The 24,760-nt window shown below is 38.6% G+C and overlaps 3 protein-coding genes across 5 annotated transcripts in view; 1 reads left to right on the plus strand and 2 right to left on the minus strand.

Annotated features, from left to right (window-relative positions):
* Window positions 1-8,280, minus strand: part of TMEM163 (transmembrane protein 163) — a 100,288-nt gene extending 92,008 nt beyond the window's left edge. The window contains exons 1-2 of one of the 2 annotated variants that reach the window (XM_061444396.1): window positions 7,854-8,278; window positions 2,608-2,727 (exon numbers count right to left, since the gene is read on the minus strand). In XM_061444396.1, coding sequence (XP_061300380.1) covers window positions 2,608-2,727; window positions 7,854-8,010 — 277 coding nt within the window. In that variant the 5' untranslated portion in view covers window positions 8,011-8,278. Of the gene's footprint in view, window positions 1-2,607; window positions 2,728-7,853 lie in introns of both variants that reach the window. The other variant, XM_061444405.1, reaches the window with a different exon arrangement.
* ZRANB3 (zinc finger RANBP2-type containing 3) overlaps window positions 1-24,760 on the minus strand; it is a 487,195-nt gene that overhangs the window by 312,270 nt on the left and 150,165 nt on the right. The gene's annotated exons all lie outside the window — the stretch shown is intronic.
* ACMSD (aminocarboxymuconate semialdehyde decarboxylase) overlaps window positions 8,380-24,760 on the plus strand; it is a 45,857-nt gene continuing 29,476 nt past the window's right edge. For both annotated transcript variants that reach the window (XM_061444242.1, XM_061444306.1), the window contains exon 1: window positions 8,380-8,715. The gene's annotated coding sequence lies outside the window, so the exon portion shown is untranslated. The remainder of the gene's footprint in view (window positions 8,716-24,760) is intronic.

Here is a 24,760-nt window from a genome sequence, read left to right on the forward strand (position 1 = left end):
ATCCTTATAATCCCACCAAAGAAAACATCTCATACCAGTCAAGACAAACCCTTCAGATTTGTTCCAGTGATGGAAAAATATAGCATTGGCAGCACCTAGACTGAAAGGAAGGATGGTGCTCAAGCTGCATCACTCAAGGGAGTGGGCTGATCATAATAAAAAAAGACTAGTTACAAAAACTTGGTTAGAAAAGGAGGGTCATGAATCACTTCCCCATTATCCACAGAGACCACACCACAGATGTCAATCCCCTTAGTATTTTTCTTACCTTCCATGTCCTCCATTTCCAACTACAGTTATCAAGTAATGCCAGTTTCCTAGCCTAGTATCTTTACTGTATCACGTGATCCTGCAAAAGCAGCACCATACACTTGCAAGGAAGTATTGTAACAGGATAAAATGGAATGTTACAGGAAGAATTTATAGGGGAATCTCAAAGAGTAATGAGAATACAGCCAGAGTAGCCCAACAATTAGCACAGCAGGTCCCCATTGTTCACTGAAATGGAACATCAGGGCTGTATTGCTAACACTTTACCATTACAGACAAGAGGCAAAACTGAAATAGGATTCTTTAAATAGCAGGTGTTTGCAAAGAACTGGCAGTGTCAGACACCCCAAAGTGACAACTAGTCATTTATATCAAACATAGAGTAAACTCTGGTCACCTGGCATGACTCCCAGTTCATAGATTGGCTAGAGGAAACTATTAAGAGTACAGCACAAAGGAAAAGAACAGCCAATGTGAGACAATAGACTGAGCAGAACTGCTGAAATTGCATGGGGGAGTAAAGTGGTTCTAGAAGAATCACTGTATTTTCCTCGAAGATTAAAAAGTTTTAATACTTAGCGTACCAAAAGCCCTGGCAATACTTTTGTGGCATGCAAGTTAACTGTCAGCTGTCCATTAAGAGATTATATACAGAGTTAATATGTACCTATGTGCTGATTCCTCTTTAATTCTTCATAAATTTAGCTTCTTCAAACCGCAAGATATATTACAAAAACATGTAATTGTCTACTGCTAACAGGTTATTTCAGCAGTTCAATACCTACGCTCTCCAGTTGAGTATGTAGTCACAGGCAGGGACTACCTTATCAGCAGGGGGTTTTGGCAGGGTTTCTAAACACTACCAGAGTGCCGCAAATAAGGAAAACAGAAAATAGAAGTTTTCAGATAGCCTAACCTTACAAAACTTTTTAAAAGACTCTTTTAAAAGAAATGGAGTGTTTTAGTTATCTATGTTATACATATGCCTTGCCATTTCTCAATATTCCCTAAAATTATATTGTTAATGAGTAGCAAAGTTATTTTGTAACATAGTATTTACTTTTATATTGTTTCAGTAGCAGACTATTTTATTTTCATGAAGCAGATCAAAATGGAAACTTAAGACATCCAGGTTTCTCATTAACATTCAAATTCTTTACAGTGCTAGATTCTTCTTTTAAGTGTTCCTTCTCTTTATTCCTCTTTTTGAATCGTCTGTCTTTATATATAAATCGCTCTGAGCAATATATATTTAGTTTTCAGAGACCATTTGGTCAAATTCTAATAATGTCTCCTGGGAGCTGACACCAACTTCCAGCAGCAGGTCATATACTGCAGATTAGAATAATAAAACACATGCTGCTGTGGCTTCAAAAAAGAAAAAAAAAAAAAAAAAGAAAAATTATGTAAGTCTGTCATTATCAAGCTGAAAAATGAGGTTTTGAAATATCTCGGATGTCTTCTAGACAGAGCTTTCATTTTATTTAAAGACATAAATCCAGTCACTTCTCATTTTTTTTAATTCTTTTAAACCAAAATTGTGCCATTGCAAAGATTTTGTTTCAGATTCCACAATTTTTTGTCCTTACAATAACACAGTGTTACTTAATTGACCAAAATAGAAAGCCTGTATTTTACAAATTTGTATTAAACTGAAATATATCTTTATTTACACAGTACAGCATTTTTTCCTGTTTTGAAATAAAAAATATGTAATTTTATTTCCCATATAAAGGAGCTTGGTTTTAGGTTTTGGGTTTGTTTGGGTTTTTGGTTGGTTTTTGTTTGGGTTTTTTTCCCAAATTCTTTGTGTAAAGGTAAAGTAGATAAGCATCTTGAAACTTAAAGATAAACACTGGCTTAAAAAGAAACTGGTATTTCTCCTCCAGAGTAGCATTATATTAGGCTACCTGTCAATGCAATACAGCTAAATTATATATTTCTCCCTTACAATGCACTATTCTTTATTATAGCGTTCCCACTACAAATCCCAGGTGGAGTAAAGTTTGTCATATTTGACCTCTGGTTAAAAGCAATCCACTGCAGAATGATTTTTTACACTACCCTAAAATTAACAGTTCCACATGCATAAATGCTAGCAGGAATCAACATCTCCTGTTTCTTTCCCCGACCTTCAACAACCCTACTCTCCGCAGAAAAAGAATAACAGCTTTACAAATGTATAAGCACCATACAGGCACAGGCAGTCTAGAGAGAAACCTCCTTAGCAGTTGTGAAGAAAAAACATGAGAAAGCTTCCACAAAGAGAAATTTAGAGAGCTCAAAAAAAAACAAAAAGGAAGAGGTGTGAATATTTAAAATATTCCCAATACTCACTGAAAGCAGCCACTGCAAGAGCCAGTGTGACAATAATGGAGACCCAGGAAACCCACAATGCCTTCTTTCTGTAGCTTTGAGCTTCATGAGGTTTTAGCCTTGTACTGCTTTCTAGTAAACCTGATAAGCAATAAGCAAAGAGGGTATGAACAATACATTGCTCCTTTTAAAAACACAGCTGTGTTAGTTCAGACCTAGATCACATATTTACATTACATATAAAATCAATACAGAATCAAATTCTGCTCACATTATGAAGATTAATTGAATGAAGCTACCAGAAACATTCAAGTAAGCAAGGAGAGCATACACAAAGTGTTTTGACTTCACACAGAAAGACCCACACATCAGTAACTTGAAAAGAGTCTGCAACTGTAGGGCAGTTACAGAAATTCACACAGCTTACTTTTCCATCTGTACATCTACACAAGAAAGGGCTCAGTCCTACAGTCAGATCAAAATGCATTTCAGGACTTCAGGATCCTGAACATAGTTAACAAAAGAAAAACTTGTGCTCACCAGTCTCTGCAAAATAACCTACCAATGCATAGGAATATACTGCAGATATTGAGCAAAGTAGAAAGGGGCATACTTTAGAATCAAAGCTATTGCAGATGAAAAAAAAAAAAACCTCTTGAAGCATAACATCCTTCATGTGAGGTAGGAATACATCCTTATCTAAAACTAACTGAAGAACGAATCTGCCCTTATTACAGTCTGTTGAACACAAGTGAATGGGATGGCTTTCTCTCATTTTTGACGCTTTCAATTTGTAAAAGTCTTTTGTCCACTCATCTTAAACCACAGAGAAGAATTCAGGTTAAAAATAAAGAAAACACAACATTATTTGGTTTTCATCCTCCCAGTCTAGGTCTTAAGCTGCTTTTAAATGCATCCAGAATTTAACACAGTTGCTGTCTGTATATCCCATGCAGATTCTTTTGTGCTTAATATATTCATCTAATTTAAAACATACATTCTTTTTCATCAGCAAGTTCCAGCTTAAATCTGCTTAACTGAAGAGAACACCTGATGGCTTTCAACTTTCTCAATGAACTACTTCATAAAACATGGGTGATCCCTCTTAGATGATGATCATTTTTCGAGGCACTTCTCTGCACTGAATGCATTGAACTAGAGCACTGGTTTAACAGAACCTTTCAGCAGCTGGTATAAGGTCTCAGACAAAGGGTTGAGAGCAGAGTCTCTGGCAGACTCAGCAGCAGATTAAAACACAGCTGAAGCTGTTACCATCCTTACCTTCCCCAGTTTTCTCTCTGAGGGCTGTTGCCACTTTCAAGGAAGGGACACTTGATCTAGTTATTGGTAAAATTCTGAACCTACAAAATGTTTAACCAAGGTAATTAATGTTAATAGATATTAATTTCAAATGACTGCAATATACTGGCTGAAAAGTGCAATGGTTTTGGAATCAATACAGAAGGGAATCAGACATCTCTGCCTCAGGGACAGCAATGTGTCAGTAGAGGGGCAGGCATCCAGGGGTAGTAACAATTCAAACCACCGGATTTTATTCTGCCACTGATTTTGATCCTAGCATAATTGGTGGGATTCACACTGACTTGGAAAGGTTCTTGGTGCTTTTTTCACCTCAAATACAATAAAGCAGAGTAAGTTTCTTTATGACTGATCAGAAAGCTTCTGTGGGAATTTCGTGCTTATACTGTCTTTTTAGAAAAATTAAAGGATTACCTCACTTTTGCACTACACACTCCCCTCCTTATGAATGGAAAAATAATTTGCAAACTTACATGCACTAAGCTCTATATTGAAGTAATGTTTGTTTCTTATTATGTGCATTCTCTGCCTGTTTAATGCATGAAAACTACCAGATGACAATTCTGAAAGGTTTGAGTCTTTTACTGATGCTACTGCACAGCTATTTCTCACATAGACCGCTTTCATTTGTGTGAATATTTTTTTATCTCTACCCAATGTCTGGCCTAAATTCTGCTACTACACATAATGATGCAAACTGCTGTCTGATATGAGGTAATCAACAATACATCTTGAAATATAGGAGATACTTTTACTCATATAAGCATAGAGAATACACATCTCACATTTTGTGTCCTCACCCCTCTTGCTCCCCTTCCCCAAATCAAGGATTCTAAATTGCAGTTCAAATCTTGTTGGAATGTAAAACAAAATAGGTATTCTTAGCCAATTTTGATTCTCAGTATCTCAAATCTCAAATAAACACACACCAGAATGACAGACATCCTCACCTGTTTCTTTCCTCAAAGAAATCCTGTAATTCATGGCTACAGCTCACTATTATCTTGGAAGTCCAACATACACAGTTCATGCTTATAAATCAAATAATATCCTAATTAAACTGGGAAATGAATAATAAGTCCCACAGCTAGCAAAGCACTGCTGATTACTATTCACATGTCAAGCACGTGTCCAATATGACACAGACCGCAATCCTTATAAAACTGAACCACTTCCGATGTGTGTGTTTCTCTCTCAAAATGGCTGGCATATTCTAGCCGTCAGAGATGTGATCCCTTCCTAGAATAATTGAAATAATTTTTCTGTAATTCCAATTTTCACCCCTGAAAAAGACCGTATTATTCTTATGAGTGTCCTAGGGGATGGCACGCAAAACCACAAAATCATTAACATGACTACCAAGCCCATAGCATGAAAATTATTTAGAAGCAACGACAGCTCATTAATTTACACACAACAACACAATTCACAAGGTAAACCTCCATATTTTTTCCACTGACCATAAGAAAACAGGTTCTAAGCATCCACAGGAGGCTGAAAGATAATCTGTCAGTATGACCTGTGTTGCTACAAAAATAAAAGGTAGCATTTTCTGATAAAATTTTTCCACCCTGAAATTAACAAACTGAGAAATTTTATTGCCATTAATTTATTTAACACATAGATATCCTTAAGGTAAAGAAAAGATGATGAGCTGGTTAAAGCCACTGGATTTTTACTTTATCTTTCAATACCTTCACATATTAACAGATTTTCTTCCCATAAAAAAATCAGAAGGAGAAAAAACCTGCCTAACAGTTGCAGAACACAAGCTTGGCATATTTGTGAAGTGATTCTAGGATATTCTTTACCATATGCTGACTTACCAGAAGTACTTTTCTATTTGGCTAAGGGATCATTCTAAAATGTCAAGTTATAATTTGTGAAAGGATAAGGCTAACAGAAAAACTGTTCACCTAAGATGTTAATTTAAGGACCCCATCCACAAAATTATCACTGGTTTTGAATCTGACTCTTAAAGAGCAAATATCTTGTTCCAAAATTTAGGGTTAGTTTTTATTTTTAGCAAACATGGAAGTATCAGCTCTATAATTGAATCTGCTATGATTCATTGGAAAGGATCATAAGGAAAAGTACAATCTAAAAGGACAGACTGTAATAATTTCAATAGGGACAACCTGCAAAAAGCATACCAGATTTTCCCTTGCAATGACTGGGAATTATCCTGGTAGCTGGAATTGGTGACTACAGGAAAGGCTAAAAGAAAGCTACTGCAAGGGCCATAGAAATACCACAAAGTCAGAGAAGGAAATAAAGTCAGCAGCTTTAGTCTCAATTCCCTCCTAGAAAGAGATATAAGGTTAGGTATGACAGTCTCCTTTTGGAATTACCCTTAATACCTAATGGTCCAGCTTTCATCTTTAGATGTTATACTGAGCACAAATTACAAATTTCTGTAGTCAAGCTCCCATGTTTGAACCATAATCAAAATTCCCAATTCCCATTATTTAAACAGAACTGAAGCCTCGAATTGCCCTCAGTCTCAATGTCTGTCCTCTGCCATTGACAGTGACAACAAGGCTGCCCCTGAAGAAAGGGCTGTCCCAGCCCAGGCATGACTGAAAGCTGTCAGGGAAGACAGTGACTGCTCTTCCCCTTTACTTCTCTGCCTCTCATTAGGATCTGCGAGCAGGCACAAGCATTTGGAAAACCAGGGAAAGAAAAGGAAATACAGAGATTACATAGGATGGGATGAAAACCAAGAACACAAGGGACTCAGGGATGCTGAAAGCAAACAAAAAAAAAAAAAGAGAAAAGGCAACAGAGAGATTAAGCAAAGCTTGTGTGTGAAATAAAAAAATGGAGACAAATTATGTGGAAGAGGAGCCTAGAGGCATTGTGGAGGACAAGGCAATGGGGAGGGTTAAAATGGCAGCTCTTTACGGGCAGCAGGTGAGTACCTCACATGCTATTTAACAAATATCTGAAATAGGTGTGCTTCACATTAAAGATTATCGCGGTTTGGAGCGGGCAGCTTTCCATCCCTGGCCACATATTTAGGCAAATAATAAAAAAACAACCACGAGTAATGTGGAAGTGCATTACACTGTAGCGGAAGGAGGACAAGGAGTAAGGTAAGCCCCCTTACTTCGCTACCCAGCCTGGCGGCAGCGGCCACCACAAAAACACCCCGTTATGCCCCCGCTCGGGAAGTGGCTGCCACCAGCCCCGCCTGCAAGTAACTTCAGAGGCGAGCAGACCTCCGGCACTGCCTGACGCTGGCGGGCACTACCTGCCCCTCCCCGGAGTCCCCTGGGTCCCCGACGCTGCCTGCGCCCGCGGCCCAGGCTCTGCTCTCGCAGGTGGGGCGGGAGCGGCGCCATGTGCCACCGCCCGCCCGCCGGTACCCGCTCCCCGCCAAGCAGCCAAGTTTTTGGGCGAGGTGGGAGCAGCCACGAATAGAGTTTATGAAAATACCGTAAAGCTACCGTGGGGTGGCTTCTCTTGCACCAGAGCTAAAAAGGGGAAAAGCTCCGAGGGGGGAAGGGAGGGGATGTTAAGCGAGCGCCCATTGCGAGCTCAGGGAGAGGCGGCCGAGGGGGTGCTGAGCCGGCGGCAGGTCAGGGCGAGAGCTGGGCCTGCAGGCCCTCACGATGCTGGAGGCAGGGGCTGCTGGGGTCGAGGGGAACAGCAAGGGAGTCTGCAGGAGACCGGGGGGGCTGAGGAGCACGGCGGGCGGCTGCGAGCGCAGAGCGGCTGGCTGGGGCAGTTAGGCGGGCAGGAGCCGGTGTGCAGCAGCCAGGGCTGAGAAAGAGGGGGCAAAACGGGCTGCTGTGGCGGAACGGGGAGGAGGGTACGCGTCTAGGAGAGCGAGCCGCCAGGGTTCTGCGGAGAGGGCTGAAGGAAAAGCTGTCGGGTGTTAGGCGTCTCGGGTCGGAGGGGAGGTAACGCCACGGAGGGCAGCGTGCAGGAAGGCAGGTGCTCACCTCTGTCCTCTAGCCCCTCACTAAACTGCCCGCTGTCCCCGATCCGCAGCTGCTCCTGCTGGTGCTGCTCCCTGGGGGGCACTGGCGGGCTGGCCCCGGGGGGCTGCACGATGGCGGGGTCCGGAGTGGTGTCTAGAGGGGCAGCGGACGGCTCCATGTTTTGCGGGGCGGCGGGAAGCGGCTGGCGACTGTGGCTGCGAAGCGAGGAGCGAGCGGAGCATCCAGCCCGGGTGCGAGCCCAGGGAGAGGAGGAGACTCCGGCTCAGAGCATCAGGGAGACGAGGACAGGCAGCAGACAAACTCCTTCGGCTGCTCTCCGCCAGCCGCCTCATCACTAACCTCGGCGGCTGCGGAGGGAGGGCAGGTGGGAGAGCGGTGCCGCCTCCCCGTACTGTCCGTCCCCTCCCCGCCCCAGGGAGCGCCTCGGGCGGCGAGAGCGGCGCCCGGCTCTGCAGTGAGGCGGGAGCCGGGACCGGGCGGCAGTTTGTCCCCGTGTGGGGCGGTGTGCGAGGGGGCGGTGGGGCGGGAAGAGGTGGCGGGAAGGGCTCTGGTGAAGTGCTCTCAGGGGCTTCTCGCCTTCGAGAGCCCGCAGTCACCTGCGAAAGGCGCAGCAGGACCTTGAGCTTTAAGGTACATCCCGAGGTCGGCCGAGGGAGCAAGAGGCCTTCGTTCACCATAGCAGGCTTTGCCTTCCTCCTCTCCCTCCTCCCCGCACCAAATCTCTCAGGGAGAAAAGTTGTCCAGTGACTGTCTAAACATGGAGCCCCAGTGCCGAAGAGTGAGAAGCAAACGCTGCTCCTAAGGGCTGCGGGTGCTGCCACTGTGGAGCAAGGCTCTGTCAGCCTCACCTCCCTGGACACAGGTAAAGACCCAGCGCTCCCCTTTGCTGTGGGATTTGCTTGTTCTCCATTCACTGTAGCCCTCTTTCAAGATCAGAGCTGAACTGCCACACACATGCACCTCAGAATCCCCAGCACTGACCTTTTGTTATGCTGACAGTTGGGTTTAGCTTAAAAAATGGCCTAGAACATACAGCCGTCTCACACTGAAGCATGGGATTAGAGCTGGAGGCTTGCTAGTGTTCAGGGCTATTCTTGATTCACTCACCTGCTGCTCCTAGGGCTGCAGAAGAGTGCAGGGAAACAAAACGTTAGAAGAACAGAAATGTGAAAAAAAAAATGCATAATTTTACAGATAGATCTGTGCTAGAGCTGCTTTCTTCTCCACTGGTTTCTAATGACTAGAGAGGTGCAAATAAACAAAAACATTTTCTGTGCTAGCACAGTTTCCCATTTGCTTGTGTACTAGCATGCAAATAAATTTTATTCTGACTTGAGTCTAGGAAAATGACAGAAGACAATTAGATTATGCAGCCCAGATCCTCAGCTGATATGTATGGATATAATCCCCATTTAACTTATATGAAGATCGTGTTCCATTTCTCTTTTGAGAAATTGGCAAATCTGGGGAGTATGGATATGACAGGAGGAAATTAATATTTATGCTAGCATATAAACTGTCAGAATCTTGCTGATGTCAGCCTTCAAAGTTTTTCAGTATTTTAGTAATGCCTATTTGGGAATGATTAGTGAAACATTACTACCAAAACGTTAATTTACGCTTCTTAATGTTGTATGCTAATGTTCAAAATCTTTTAGTTGTATTTTAAGGCAGCAACTATTTGAAAAAGTAAATATAAGTAAATGTTGACATAAGTGACATAAGATACCGGTTTAGAAACTGATTTGCATTCTGGCAGCCTGTTGTGGCGTGAGGGATTGGTATTTTCTGTTTACCTAATCCAATTTCTTTGAGTATAGTTGCCATACCTACTATATGAAATGGTTTTGAAGTCTTCATGCCTGTCACCTAAATTTCATCTTCACCCTTAGCTAGTCTACCCTGCTGAATGATCCCAGAGCTCTTGCTCTTCTGGCTGGATTGGCATTAGTATGAGTACAAGCAACACCAAAAGTATTTTCTTTTTCCCTCATGAAATGGATAGTAAATTACAAAGTGCCTGTTTGATGTTAATGTCAAAAGAGGTTCTTATGTGCATAAACTAACAGAAGTGAGTTTTTTTGAGAATTCACTTGGGGTTTTGGGGTTTGGGCTGAGTTAAGAGGGTTTCGAAACTAGTAACTCTGTAAAACAGACACGGTTATTTTCTTTATGGGCTGTTTATTACGCTCTTGTGAACTTGAACCTGCAAGATATGAGAGTAGATCTGTATGTGTATGCATGTGAGAGACAAGTAAAAAGTAGCAAATACATTTCATTGCTTGCCATAAGTAATAGATTGCCATGTCTATGACATAAAATGTGTTTGTGAAAACCCTTAAATAAGTAGAACCAGTTCTGTAACCTGGTCAGAGACAAGGGACTGGGGCCAAATCGCTTTTCAAGACCAGGCAGGGATACAGTCACCTTTGGTGAATCAGTTTAGGATGTGGAGTGCATCCAGTACAAGCCATGAACAATCCCCCAAAACTGCTGCAATAGACAGAATGCTCCGGAATGCAATTATTGCAAGTTCTTTCCTCTTCTAGGGAAATTAGTCTGTACCCAGTCCATTCCAGAAGGAACTTTCTTATTCCTTGCATAACTGACATTTTGACTAGTGACTCTTAATGGACACTACCTCCTTTCTGTAAGTCTCTCTAGCTATTGTGTATTCTTAAAACTTTCAGAAATCAACCCAAGAGTAAAGTGCCTGGAGATTCCTAATTCCTTTCTTTAAAAGGAGGTGAAAGGGGTAGGTTTGCAAATTATTTGAAAGAAATCGGCAACTAGGAACTGCAAACCACAAGTTTTAAACTTTAATATGTTCCTTTTTCTTTCTTTTAGTTGTTCTCAATTGCTATTCTTACATAAAACTGTGTCTGGCAGGGGCTGCAGCTGTGTCTATTTGTATAAATGCTATAGTGTTCAGTCTGTAGCAAAGAATATGAGGCTTGCAAAGAGTATTATAGTTTCTTTAAATGACTCTTCAGTGCTTTCAAACATGGCCTCACATGAGAAGGGATATACTCTGCATTTAGCAAATACAAATTCAAAACATTAAGCAGATCCACAATGAAGGGCCTTTCAGACCCGACCATTATTCATATAAGCTAGCTACTAAAAGCAGAAAGACTGACGTATCATAGCAGCTGGAAGCTGCTTTCCAGCATCACCTCTTATTTCTCATGACATGTCTTTAACTCAAAGTATATTACTTTGGATAAAGATACAGGACTACGGTTTTAAAGACATGAATCCTGTTTTCCAGCCCTGTTGGACTTCTTGTGTAGGAAGCCTGCTGGCAAAGTCAATGAAAAGAAAAAGGCCTGACCCTAATAGCTATATTACTGTATGATTCTATTTCTTGCCCTCTCCTCTTTGTTGGATATGAATAAGGACAATCTGAAATGCTTTTTTTTTTTTTTTAAAAAAAAAAAGAGCCACATCTCTGCATTCAACCTAAATAGACTAATGCCATCCTGTACTCTGGCTGCTGCAAGATTAATACACACCTGCAAAACTTTGTTCTTGGTTGGAACTGCCTGTAATCTCCGTAATATTTTGGCTTCTGGAGAGAGGTGATTCCAGAAAAGATGGAGGTCGTTTGCACCACAGCAACCAGCAACAACAGAGAACTTACCTTGTTTTTCTTCACCTGTATTTTTCTGTGGTATTGTTTAGTTATGGTTATTTGTGGTGGTTCTTTTCTCCCCCCCCCCCCCTTTTTTTTTTTTGTGCTCTTCCTCCTTCCTTCTATTGAATAAATGAAAAATATTAATCAGATTTGAGAGTCTTTCTCCAGGCCACCCTAACTCTCAGCAAAGTCAGAGAAAGAACTTCAACTACGTTTGATGAAAATTCGATTAGGTCCATAATTTTATTATTTTCCAAGGTAGACCTTTTCCTGAGGTAATAAGCAATATCTGGGCAGTAGGTTGGGCTACTTTCCTAAGTTACAGTCCCTTTGTTACACTTAAAGGTTATTCCCATTTATTCACCGTCAGCACCCATTCTGGAATAGCAAAGAGTAGTATGTTGCAAAGTAGAGCCAGTGGGCGACAGTGGCAACACAGGTCCTGGTCCATCAGTGAGGAAGTGGTCACTGTATGAAAGCAGAACATCGGTTGTTCCTCTTCAGTTTATGTGGAATAAAAATAAATCCATTTTCACTGTAAGCAAGTTTGGGTATGTTGGCATTAGATGTTCATTTGTCATTCTAAATATGAGAGCTGCCTCTATTCTGGACTTTCTGGTTTTCCTTTTCTTTTCAGCACTACTCACTGTAATGTTTTCCCTTGAATTAGCAGAACACAGTGGTGTATTCAGAGGCTCCTGATGCTTGATTTCATTGATGCTAATTAGTCAATGTTCCATATTGACCATCATCATAAGTGCAGCACTTAATTTAAGAGCAGTGTTGCATATTTGGAAAGAGTTGATCAGCTGGCCCATCAATTATTTTTTAGTAAGTTTAGAGGCATAACAGCCAGATAATGATACTGTCACCAGTCACACAAAACTGCCTTTTTCTGGCAACAAAATGCTATATTTGTCTCTGGCACTGTATTGCAGTATCAGGGAGTGCTAGTATAAGCCGGCATGGTTTATTAGTTCGGCCTATCAGATGTCTCATGACTGACATTCAGAAGAAAATGCTCACTTCTTACTTTTATCAGTATGCCTTTCATGGAACTGTAGAAGGAGGTAATGGCATCATTCAGTTTTACAGGAGATACATCCAAAATAAAATGAAGTACCAATCCAATTCTAAATCGATAGGCAGCCATCAGTCATGTAAAGTTCGTCGCTATGGATAATCTTCAGTGTTACTCCTTTAGGACCAAAGTCTGAGATTGATTCAGAGTGTTATTTTGAAAAAAAGAATATGATAATTCAGTATCTTTCCCTTCAGGCTGTAAAAAAGTGCCTATAATATGGTTCCCAGAGAACACAGCATGAGGTGACCTTGGTAAGTAATTGATGACACCTCAGATAAGCACCTACTCTTCCTCTGTATGATGTTGTTCTAGAATCATATTTGCAAAGAATACCAAACCTGGTAAGAGCCACAAGCATTAATAAACTCCATTGTGACAACAAAGGAGGAGTAAAATTATAGAATGCAAAATATGTAATTTTAAAGTGAGGAGAAGATCCTGAAAAAGATTCTTCACAGTGAGCACTTTCCATCTTGAAAGTATTTTAAAGGCTGGTTTTGTCTCCCATATTTACATGACAATTTTAACTCAAAAAGTTTACCCACAGAAACTAAACTTACTAGTTTGTTGAAAGAAGTATTATGCACTCATGCAAGACTACATGCCCCTATTCTGAACAATGTTATTTCTTCATACCACTGAAGACATTTTGTTTCCAGTTTTTATGAAACTGAGTAAAACTGACTTATTTGACAGTGGCTTTATTTCATTGCTAATATTCATGAGTATTGAAGAGGAATGGAAGGGAAAATAAACTGAATTTTAAGGAGGTAGCAACCTGCTAAGTAATAATTTCTGCCCCCCCACCCCACTTCCCATGTTACTTGGAGAGATCTTTCTTCCAGTGAGAGACTAACCATAGCCTAAAAGATGACATAAGCATAAACAGCTGAGATTTCATTTGTGCATCAAAGAAAAGAAAGAAAGCTAGGAAATTCCTAGGAAGCAAAAGTCAGTATAATTTTATAATAAACCTGTCTTATTACTTACAATTACTTGATGATAATTCCTATCCAAAATCTTAATGGCCAGACACTTCCAATGTGTTTGCATAACTTCATGTTTTCTCCTGTATCTTTGCAGAATTTATACACAATTTTCCATGAAGTTTATATGATTAACCATGAGATGATGTGAACTACAGAAATCACAAAACTACTACTACTAATTATTATTATTATTATTTACAGATTGGGTCACTTTTCCTTTTGCCAAACCAATGACCATTCCTCCTGATGTGCCTGTCTACCAAGGCTTTTTCCCACATGTCAGACCTAAGTTTCTTTAAGAAAGCTGTATGCCAGGGTAGACACATCTTTGTTTCCTAGTCAGGTTAGACTCATGCATTTATGAAATATTTATAATTCATAAATTTAACCTTATGCATCAAAAAAAAAAATTAAGTCATAATCCCTACCTTGAAGGTAAGGATTTAATGAGAAAAGGAACTAGTTTCATTTACTTATGGGATTTGCCTGTGTCAGAAAACAGATCTAATAGATTTTATGGGGAATAGTACCCAACTTGCATCTATTTTTCTCTTCCAGTATTTTAAATTGTAATTTGTGATTTGGGTTCATATGTTATTCCTTGGTAATTAGTGTCAACAGAAGAAGAGTAATTTCTTTCTTTTTTTTTTCTTGCTGTATTTTGATCTTTTATCAAAAGACCAGGTAGCAGTATTTGAGGGACTGACTTTTCTACTAACCTATTGCAGTAAGATTTATATTGCTTGTACTCTACTGGTAACTAAGTACTCCACGGCTCACTTTTCCTGTGAGATGTTTGATAATATTTGTGATGTTTCGAATAACAAATCCATATTGTTTAATGAGCTGGAAAAGAGTATCTTATCCTTTTCTTACACCAAGTGAATTGTCACTAGGATTCTGTACATTCCAACTTGAGTATTTAGCTAAGATGATTATAGAAAGTGTTTGAAAAAAAAGAACGATAGCCCCAGCCAAAATGAATAGTTTGCAAAACATGTTCTTCATAATCAGGAAACTATGCATATTTTATTATGTGCTAGTTGGATTTTATTTTTTTTTTTTTTGTTACTTCTGCTCAAGCATATGTTTGGCACTTTAAATCATTTAACCTTTCTAGGTTTTGATGGTCATGAACTCTCGGGTACCTAGTTGAATCTGTTAACCACTTAACGTTCTTTGGTTGGTTGGGTTTGTTTCTGCTTTTTTTTTTTTTTTTTTTCCCCCTGGAGGAATTAGAATTAGTTTCCTGAGTTCTGGCATGCAGCTGAGTTTGAATACTTCATTTTAATGGAAGATGCTGTAGGTAAAATGATTAAATTCTTCAGATACTTATTTTTGAGAAAGGCAAAAATGACATCATCAGCATATACAGCAGTCTTAATAGATGTCTGCATCCTTTATTTTCATGATATATTCATTGTTTCTCATCCTCTTTGGTAAAAATTTTCAGTGGGCAGTGGGAAAAATACAGAGACAGGGACAGTCTCTTTTGTAATTTTAAGAGAGTGAATCGTAGAATTCATGGCATTCTTCTTGTAAGAAGGCATGGAAGTCATTTTTCTTGTGGAATTCAAACACAAAAGTTTGTATTCCATTGCAGCCAAGCCTTTCTCTGTGTGCAGCAGTAGCAAAGGCAGCAGATCTCTGATCTAGCATGATGAAATGCACTGTGAGTACTGCCATTTTGCTATCCATAGTGAATGCTATTTGATCTGAATTTATAGAAGATGGGTAGGGTAGTTGTTTAATAAGCCTACTAAAACATTCATATTACGTTTAGCAGTGATGCAAAGTTGTGCAAGGCTATTAGATTTAAATTTTCAAGGAAAAGGAGCATCTTTAGGAAACTGAGGCAGTACATTTCTCTGTAGAATGAAAAGTGTTAAACATACTTCATCTCTGAAAGCCTTTTTAAGCAACCTGTAAAATTCAGATTTAAAGGCATTTGAAGTTTGGAATTTGAAATGTCAGTGAAATTTTGAGCCTTTATTGCAATAAAATTGTCCTGTAATCAGAAATAAAGAGGGAGACATCAGCCATATGATTTAATCAGATTATGATAAAATTCAATTTCTCTAAATTCAGATTTTCTCTAAAACTTTTCATGGTGCCTAAAAGTAATATAGTAATGCAGTCATATAGTAATGCAGGCAGCTTCCTCTTCACCATCAAGATTACACAGATTTTCAGTATTGGGATGCTTCAGTAGCCACAGAAGTGTCACTTGTCACATCGTTTTAGTAGAAAATGTGTATTTTAAGAGCTTTATTTTACTGATAAAATTTATATATTTGGATTCATTTTACTTTATCCATTCACTATCACAGCTGTCACTGGACTATGCAAATTAAGTATAGTTGTACTTCTGAATTTAGGCAAACTGAGGGCAAGATTGTAAAAAGAAGTAATATATTTTATTAAACCAACTACTGCAATTCAGTTCCAACTAATATGCTCAGAAAGTGTAGCTAGGTGTACGGGAAGGGTTTGTGTGTCCAAAAGTGCCTGCTTTTTTCACCAATTTGTTTAATTAGAAGAAACTTTCTGTAGACTCTTATCTTTGTATCAAAGTGACTTCATTTTATGTGTCTGGTTTTTGCCATATTTAGGATCTTAGTGTATCATTTGTTAGCAAGAGATGCATCATTAAATGTCTTTTCAGGTTGCATCAACTCCAAGCCTTATTTAGGTCAGATAGGAATTTTTTTGTGTTGCAAGGAAAATAATTTCTTTCTATAAAGTTTCTTTCTATAAAGAAATTTTGCAGCAGTCACCTAGCAGAAGAAAAGAAGCAAGAGCACTCGAGTATGGGTTTTATTTCAGTTCCGAGAATCACCCCCGTTTCACTTTAGTAGGTTCTACAAATGTAATTCTTCATTTGAGACTCAGCTCATTGCTTAAAAATATTTAATTGCTGTCTTCATAATACCAGCTCTATATCTTGCCTTGCTGGTTGGTGAATCATAGGTTGGACTTGCAATCTGAATTTAGTAGATGGGGCTCCCAAGCAGGCAGTTAACCAAGGTACTATACTGTAAGTACAGGACATACAGACTTGGCTGTAAGGCAGTATTGGCCAGGAGTGTCCAATTGGTCTGGGATTCAGATCAGTGTAGGAGGCTTGACAGTTGCCTGGCACTGCAGGCGGGCATATGCCAGCAGGTCAAGGGAGATGATTCTCCCCCTCTGCTCTGGCGAGATCCCACCTGGGGTATTGCATCAAGCTCTGGAGTCCTCAGTATAGGAAAGACATGGACCTGTTGGAGACATCAAGAGAAGGGCCACAAAAATTATCAGAGGGATGAAGCACCTCTCCTATGAGGGAAGGCTGAAAGAGTTGGGGTTGTTCAGCCTGAAGGACAGAAGACTTTGAAGAGATCTTATTGCAGAATTTCAGTTCTTAAAAGGGGCATATAAGAAAGATGGAAGGGCCTGTTACAGTAGGATGAGTGGTAATGGTTTTAAACTAAACAAGGAAAGATTCATGCTGGATGTGGGGAAAGAATTCCTTATGAGGACAGTAAAATACTGGATAAGGTTGTTTGGAAAGGTGGTGGATGTGTCATCCCTGGAGACATCCAAGGCCAAGCTGGATGTGGTTCTGGGCAACGTGTTCTAGTTCAAGATGTCCCTGCTCATCGTGGGGTTTGATGACCTTTGAAGGTCCCTTTCAACCCAAACTATTCTATAATTCTATGATCTTCTACACTGCTCAGGGTGGCCATTATCAGTTGATGATCTGAACTGCTAGAACTGATGCAGCTCATGTCAGAGCTGAGTTATGGGTTTTAGAAGTTCAAGTCTGGAATTATAGTAGAGTGTCTGTGCCTTGTCCACATCTATGCTCCATGCCATCCATGTCAGCAACAGTGCAGATGAAGGTGAGATAAAGATGCAAGGAGTAAGGTGACATGTTTTTTAATTAGCTGGACTTTTAACAAGTAGGCTAATATTATAGCACAGACATGTGAAGAAGATAAGGGCCTCACTGTGTCAGTTCCAGCTGCAAAGTATTCTTACAGATCCACTGAATGCTTCATGTAAAATAGGAGCCTGGTTTCTGCTTTTGGAGTAGCCAAAAGCACTTAAATCAGTCAATACTGTCAGAGGTTAGTAATGCTTGAATATAGTTGTTTAATTCTAAAATAGATCTGGCATTTTGCTTCTTAGCTCTTACACTTCTTCAACTTTGTTACTCATCTTCATTACGTTATCTTGGCTGATTTGAGCTTTGCATGGAGACTGAGAATTTAGACACACACAATCAGTTCATGCCCATAACATTTTTTTCCTTTATTCTTCTGTCAATAATCTGTTTTACTTCAATAGAATTGCATGTTCTTCTCTTTTCAAAACCAACGAGGAAAAATAAGCAGCAGCAGAAGAATTGATGGCCTGAGCCAGTACTCACAAACTGTGACTTGAGAGGTTGGAATAGGACATTAGGAAAATATTCTTCACTATGATGTTAGTGCAGCAGTAGAAGAGGTTACTGAGAAAGGGGTGAAGTCTTCCCACTTCCAGGATTTCTAAATTCAGCTAGCAAAAAGCCACAGGCAACCACAGCTAACCTGGTATAGTGATGCTTATAGTCCTTCTCAGAGAAGAGAGTTGAATTAAATGATTCCCACAGGTCCACAGTTGTATGATTCACCCACTATAGGCATCGGGGGGGGTATATAGCACTAAGGTTTTACCTAATAAATGATAAGCTAAGTAATATCAAAATAGGTTGATACAAAATGTGCAGAGGTCTAGAGACAGTGCTAATTCAGGCCTAAGAGCAGGTTATTTCACCAATAAAGGGCAAGTGCTATGTTTTTATGAAGGATAAAATTTTGATGACTTAATCCTCTTAAAATATTCCTTCCTGTGGATTTTAGAAGAGCTATTTGTGGAGTATGTTACTTATCTGATACAGATAGTCTCTCTAGGCCCCTTATTCTGCTCTAATCTTTTTATGACAAACCCATTTCCTTTATATAACTTTAATTTTTAGAGTCTTTTTTCACTGTTTTCCTTTTTCATCTATAGGCATAGAAAAGTGACCTCCTATTATAGAGATGAAAATCATTAATTCTGAAACTCTGGAATTACAGGTTGTTCTGGCTGGTGTATCAATAAACTCCTTTGAATTGTCTCCATTATCATCTTTAAGTGTGTATAATTCTGTTGACCAAAAAATTCAACCTCTAAATAAAATTTAACTGGAAAAGAAAATCCAGAGCCTTCCAAGGTCTTTTTCACATCCCACTGTCATGATAAACACAAGTTCACTTGGATTGTTTTGCATATCTTGAGAGTAAAATATTTTTGGAAGATACTTAAGTTTGGGGAAGAATTTTTTTTTACAGATGCTTTGAAAATTAAGTTATAGTTCTTTTGCTTTAAATTCAATTCAGTAGTAAAACTATCAAGTGGTTGTAACACTAATTAGGTTCATGTTGCATGGGATATCCAGACAGACTTCTTGTATCCATGCTTGTTGATTTTTCCACTAGATGGCATTATGCATTAACTACAAGTTAATTTATGAGCTAAATTATAATTGCAAATGCTAAAGATATAAAAAATATGAACTTACCTACTGTGCTACTCTGTTCAAGAGTAAGAGAACTGTGGCTTCAAATCTCTTGACTTCCTTGTACCTAACAGTAACCCAATCCACCCTTAATGCATCAAATATGGATTTACTCAAAGCAATAAAGGAAGTCAGCCATGGCAACAATATCTGATCCTGTGTGAATGCACATTTTGGAATAAAAACTGCTTTGAACATTTAAAGAGTGACTTCAGTGCTGCAAATTGCTTCCTTTCTGTCTACATGGCTTCAACTGAAGTGATAGGAAGTGTCTTAAGTAAAGCTGCAATGCTAAACATTGTTTTTAAATAAAGAGCCCCCATATGAGCATTTTTTTATTTAGTAGCCAATGAGGATAGATTATCTGAATAAAGAATTGTTGCAAACTTGGATATAGATATGCTGTTGTTTTCTCCACCCAGATGAAATTAACTATTAGTGATCCCATACAAAATTTTATGGTGGAGATTCTGAAAGGATATGATACATAGCTTTTATATTAGGGAAAAAACAAACAAAGTAAAAACCACTCAACAACACAATAAAAGCGTTAAATATAGAGTTTCCATGGGAACATGGAAGAGCATCCATCTTCCTGCAGTGTCCTTCCTTTGCTATTTCCTGGCCAGCTCCCTAGCAAGCAGGCGAGTGTCTGAAAGAGGCAGTACACACAAAGTATAGTAATACAGATGAGAATGAAACAAATTCTGAGACTTTGTGGAGAACCACATAAAACAAGTAATTTAACTATATTTCAGTTGTATTGTTGAAGTGCCTGCGAACTGCAAGTTCCATTAAATTAGAGCAATTAGTTTCCTTTTGTCACTTGAGATAAGAGATTGAGTGTAGGTTTTAGTTGGCTAACAATATTAGAAATTTCTTACTGTTAATTGTATTATTGATTAATTTTTATAAGCACGTGTATTTTGTTACTAGGATCCAAAACTTCAGAGCTTCACAGGTGGTATCAAATCTTATTACTAATTAGCAGATTTTCTTATGAGAAAGGTTAGTGATAAGGACTTCCTTTATTATTTCATAAGTGGTGAGCATTTACTGAAAACTGACACAGGAACCCCACTATCTGAAGTGCATATTCTACATTGCCTTCCAACTGGTAGTGAGCCAGGCCCTCAGGAGTTTTTAATATATGCAGTTTAAGAACATACTGCAGAGATGAGCAAGCATCTCTTGCTTGCTCAAGTTAGAAAAATGGATATTTGGAAGCATGTATTTTCTTTCTGTTCCTAAAAATGCTGTATTACTGGAGACAAAAGAATTTTAAGACCCATTCATCAACCAATGAATTATATGAATATGTAAAATATTCATTGCAAATCCACCGTACTTAGCAACAGTTCAACCCAGTTGTACTTTGACATTGCTGTGTCAGCCACAAAATCAGACAGCACAAGCTTGCATCATTTACCAAAAGGCAAAATCCGTTTCAATCAATATGAAATGAGTGCTCTATGTGTATATCTCAATCACTGTTTGGTGCTCTGTTTTAATACACTACGAATTGCAACCTGTAGTATTCAGAATGGGCTGCACAAACATTAATAACAAATTATGATTTATAACAAAAGTTCTCTTTTTCTGAGGCACCATGCTGACATGGACAATCAGATGTAATCCAGAACTGGCACTCTAAACTGCCCTTGCACTTAATTACTAAACTCTGGGCAAAGTTTACCTCATTTAAATTCTTCATTTAAAGTGGTCTGTCTTTTCAGTGGCTCAAAACTACTTTTGAACCATTACTTGATAGATCTTTTCTAAAAAGACTGGGTTTCCTAATGACTTCAGTGAGCTTTACGTTGGGTTCAAACTGATTAATTATAATCAACTATTTCTAAAGCCTCTGCAATATTTTTAGATCATAGGAAAGTTAATATGAAATACTAGTTTAAGATGAGTGGCAATGCCCTCAAAGACAAAATACACCTCAATTAGGAAATGGCTTTGTTTATGACCTTCACACTCAGAAGCGAACACAGATGTTTTGATGTAACTGCAGTACAGTCCTAGCTATAGCTTTGACCAAAAAAAGTGTAAATTTCATAATAGTTTCCATCAAATAGAGAAAAAAAAAATCAAGAAAATAAGTAAAGTACACTTAAACGCAGTCAGAAAGTCATGGAACTTTTAGTAATTGTGAAGAAGGTTGTTCATCCTGAGAGGATGTTGTTAAATTCAAGCTGTTGGAATTAAAAGAAAATAAGACAGGAAAACTATGTATGATAGTTGAGAAAAGAATTCAAGATGCAGTCTTAGTGCTACATAAATTGACAATTGCATTGGATTAAGTCTTTGGTCTGGATTTTTTATGGCATACACTGTAAATCAAAGTGCACTTTACAAACTCCTCTGTGAAAAGAAGTTTGGTTTTTTTTTTTTAAGTGGCTGACATGATTGTTTAGCTGTGATCATAATATAAATTTACTGAATCATTTTTGAAAGCACACTTTTAAGATTGTAACTTGGTGGAGCTTTTATGCTTGCTAAAGCATATGCAACCAAAATGACTCTTCAGTGGAATCTGAGTTAGTGATCTGAGCTCACTCCAGAGTGCTTTCAGTGTAAATCTTCAAGCCATTCTTTCTGTGCTTTGTGTGCACATAATTGTTAATGGAGCTTGTTGCATGTACATATAAGCAAGACCGAGGTTAAAACTCAGATATGAATGCAGCAATTAGTATTTGCTTAACTTAGTAGTGCTGCCAATTCCAGTGGTCCTCCTGTGTTTTAAAGTTAAGCTCAAATTTAAATATTTATTAGTGGGTGTGAACCAAAGCATATCTTTGCATTTAGAACTGACCATTCCCAGGAGAGGCAAACTGGAGGTATATTACTGAGGAAATAAAAATCTTTCTTAAAAGCCATGGTAAATGTTAATAAGTAGCTTTCTAAAGGAGAAAAGACAATACAACAGATAATATTCTTTCCTATTCCACTTGTGAAACTCACAGGCTAAAATAAGATGATCAGAACTGGATGACTGAATTCAATCATGGCCCACCATAATACACAGAGTTTTCTAGTCAGTGATGGATTTGGCTTTGGGGTAGTAATTATTTGTAAAAGTGACCAGGACTTACAAACTCTTTTGGTTAAAGCGTTATTTCCAGAGGTGTTCTGTGATATTAATACACAGTCTTACGTTGCTTGTCATGGTTGGTTTACTAAAGTAATCCAATTCCTAGCCACTCTCATGCTAGAACTTGAAATAAGTGAACACATTGACCATGTATATAATTATTCACCTGTTATGTAAATGTCTTACTGCATATTTCCAAATCATTTCTTAGTCAACATCAGATCAAAATGCATAAAGCATTTTGAAATATTACTAATTTGATTTTCTGGTTTGGAATGGAGCTTTCATTTGGAAACCAACTTAATATTTGTACCAGGTTTTTCTTTTTGAGACTTCTAGTGTAAAAAAAAACAAAACAAACAAAAAATCAGGCAGAAGATTAGTGACAGTTTGGATATTAGGAAAAATTTCTTCACCAAAAGGGCTGTCAAGCACTGGAACAGGCTGCCCAGGGGAATGGCAGTGCTATGTTAGCAGCTGGACTCAGTGATTTTAAAGGTCCTTTCCAACCTAAATGATTATATGATTCGATAATCCCATTGTATATATTCACATATCAAAAATCTAAGCATTTGTCACTTTAGCTGACAAGAAATGATCAGATAAACTGCAAAGTGAATAGGTACCAATTTTCCTGCCTGGTTAACACTTATTAGTCAGAATTTTGCAGTTTGCATATCACTTTTAAATCAACTTGTTTTACCTAGTAATACTTTTTTGTGTTAAAGGTTGCATAATGTTGAACAGTTACTCGTTAAGTTATCTTAATACAAGGAACTGCTAATAAGATACTCTGTAAACCTCTACTGAATAACAGTTTTGAGCCTGTGGAACAGCAGTATGGCCTCTTCTGCATTACAGAAATATAGTCTGACCTATATGTAGTATCACCTTCTGATTCAGCTGTAAACTCAGTTGTGACCAAACAACACAGCAGTACTTCCAGCAGTATTCATATTAGATTTGCTTGAAGCACTGCTAACCATCACATAAGCCTCCACAATGCTAGTCTTTACTCAAGTACAACACCAGTGGGAGAGTTGGTGTATCATGACTGACTCAGTCCCCCAGCAACAGTCAGTGTTTTTTCCAACTGACACCATTTTCTGTTAGATGTTTGTATTAAGGTGGCCAAAAGTTGGCTTTGATTGCTGGTACGGCTTCTGTGGAAGAAGTGGAATGAGTAAAAGCTTTAATATATTGCATTTTTCTTAATTCTTGTGATAATCTGTATTCTCACTCTGGTCCATAATTTTAATATTTTGTGAATTTCAAAAGAAACAATTTTGAGGCATAAATTCTATCTTGGAATTAATGTATGTGGGAAAATAAATCCTGAAAGTTAAAGATAGAAATATGTTTGTATCTGAACTCAGCAAGTGAAAGCAGGCTCTAGAAATCATCTGTGGAGGCATTCCTCTGCCAAGCTCCCTCCTCCAGATGAATGAATAAATGCAGCTGCAGTACTAAACCCTAAATATTTACATTGTAAACATCTGCATAGTTGGAAGGGTCTTTGCTTTGGCACTCATTGCTGTGATCTACAGATGATAGCAACATTCCTGCCTCTCAGAAACTCTGTAACTGCATCATCAGTTTAAAGCCATGGCTTTAAACGCTACTTGTACAATGTTTAGTGGGAGCCAGGGTTTCATCTCTAGTCCTTTGCAGATGATCTCTTTGGTGACAGGGATTCATAGCTACTCACAAATGATGAAACATAAAACCTCATGCTCAAGCAGACCTTGAGGACCCCGGAAGAAGCCTGTTTCATTAGCATAGACCTAGTAGCACAGAGGAGGCATAAACACACTTCTGCAGAGTTCAAGAGGCAGCTGTAGGAATTTGTTGAAGCAGCTGAACAAATTCAGAAGCTAGGTTTTTCTGTTGGTTCCTTGGCTTCATTTCATAACTAGTAAAAGCTCTGAGAAGACCATTCTTATCCACAAAATTCAGATACCCCCAGCGGCACAGAGAGGCATCTGCAAGGAGAGAAAGGTGGGGATTTGTGTATCTGGCACACAGGAAAAAAAAGTCATTAGGACAACATTTGGCAACAGTTAACTACTTATTTATTTCAGACACCAACCTTCTAAATATTTGCAACAATCTCAGATGTTACTATGGGGTATCAACTTGAAAATTATCACTTTTTGATATCAGTATCTGTAAGCTTTACTCCACCTGTTCTTTCTGGCCCACATTTATACTACTGGTATCTGTCTGGTTTCTCCCACTGCACAAGAGTGACACTTGGCCTGTTATGTGCTTAAATGAAGTCTTTTTTATTTGTCTGTGTAGGAAAAAAAAAAAAAAACTATTTTATTTGTACTTACATTTTGGAAAATATCTAATTATCATTTTTGATAGAACATTTCTATTCAAGATAAATGGTAATTGTAAATTTCATAATTGCAGTTGTAGTGTATTAAGAAAATAGTTAACATTTGTAAGATAGCCATATTTTTTCTTTTTATTTAAAATACTAGTTGAGTTTCAACAATGTAATATTT

Source organism: Pezoporus flaviventris, unplaced genomic scaffold (assembly GCF_033815535.1).
Source record: "Pezoporus flaviventris isolate CSIRO_AGI_PZ_B2104156 unplaced genomic scaffold, CSIRO_AGI_Pfla_v1 ptg000001l, whole genome shotgun sequence".
Classification (NCBI taxonomy): Eukaryota; Metazoa; Chordata; class Aves; order Psittaciformes; family Psittacidae; genus Pezoporus; species Pezoporus flaviventris.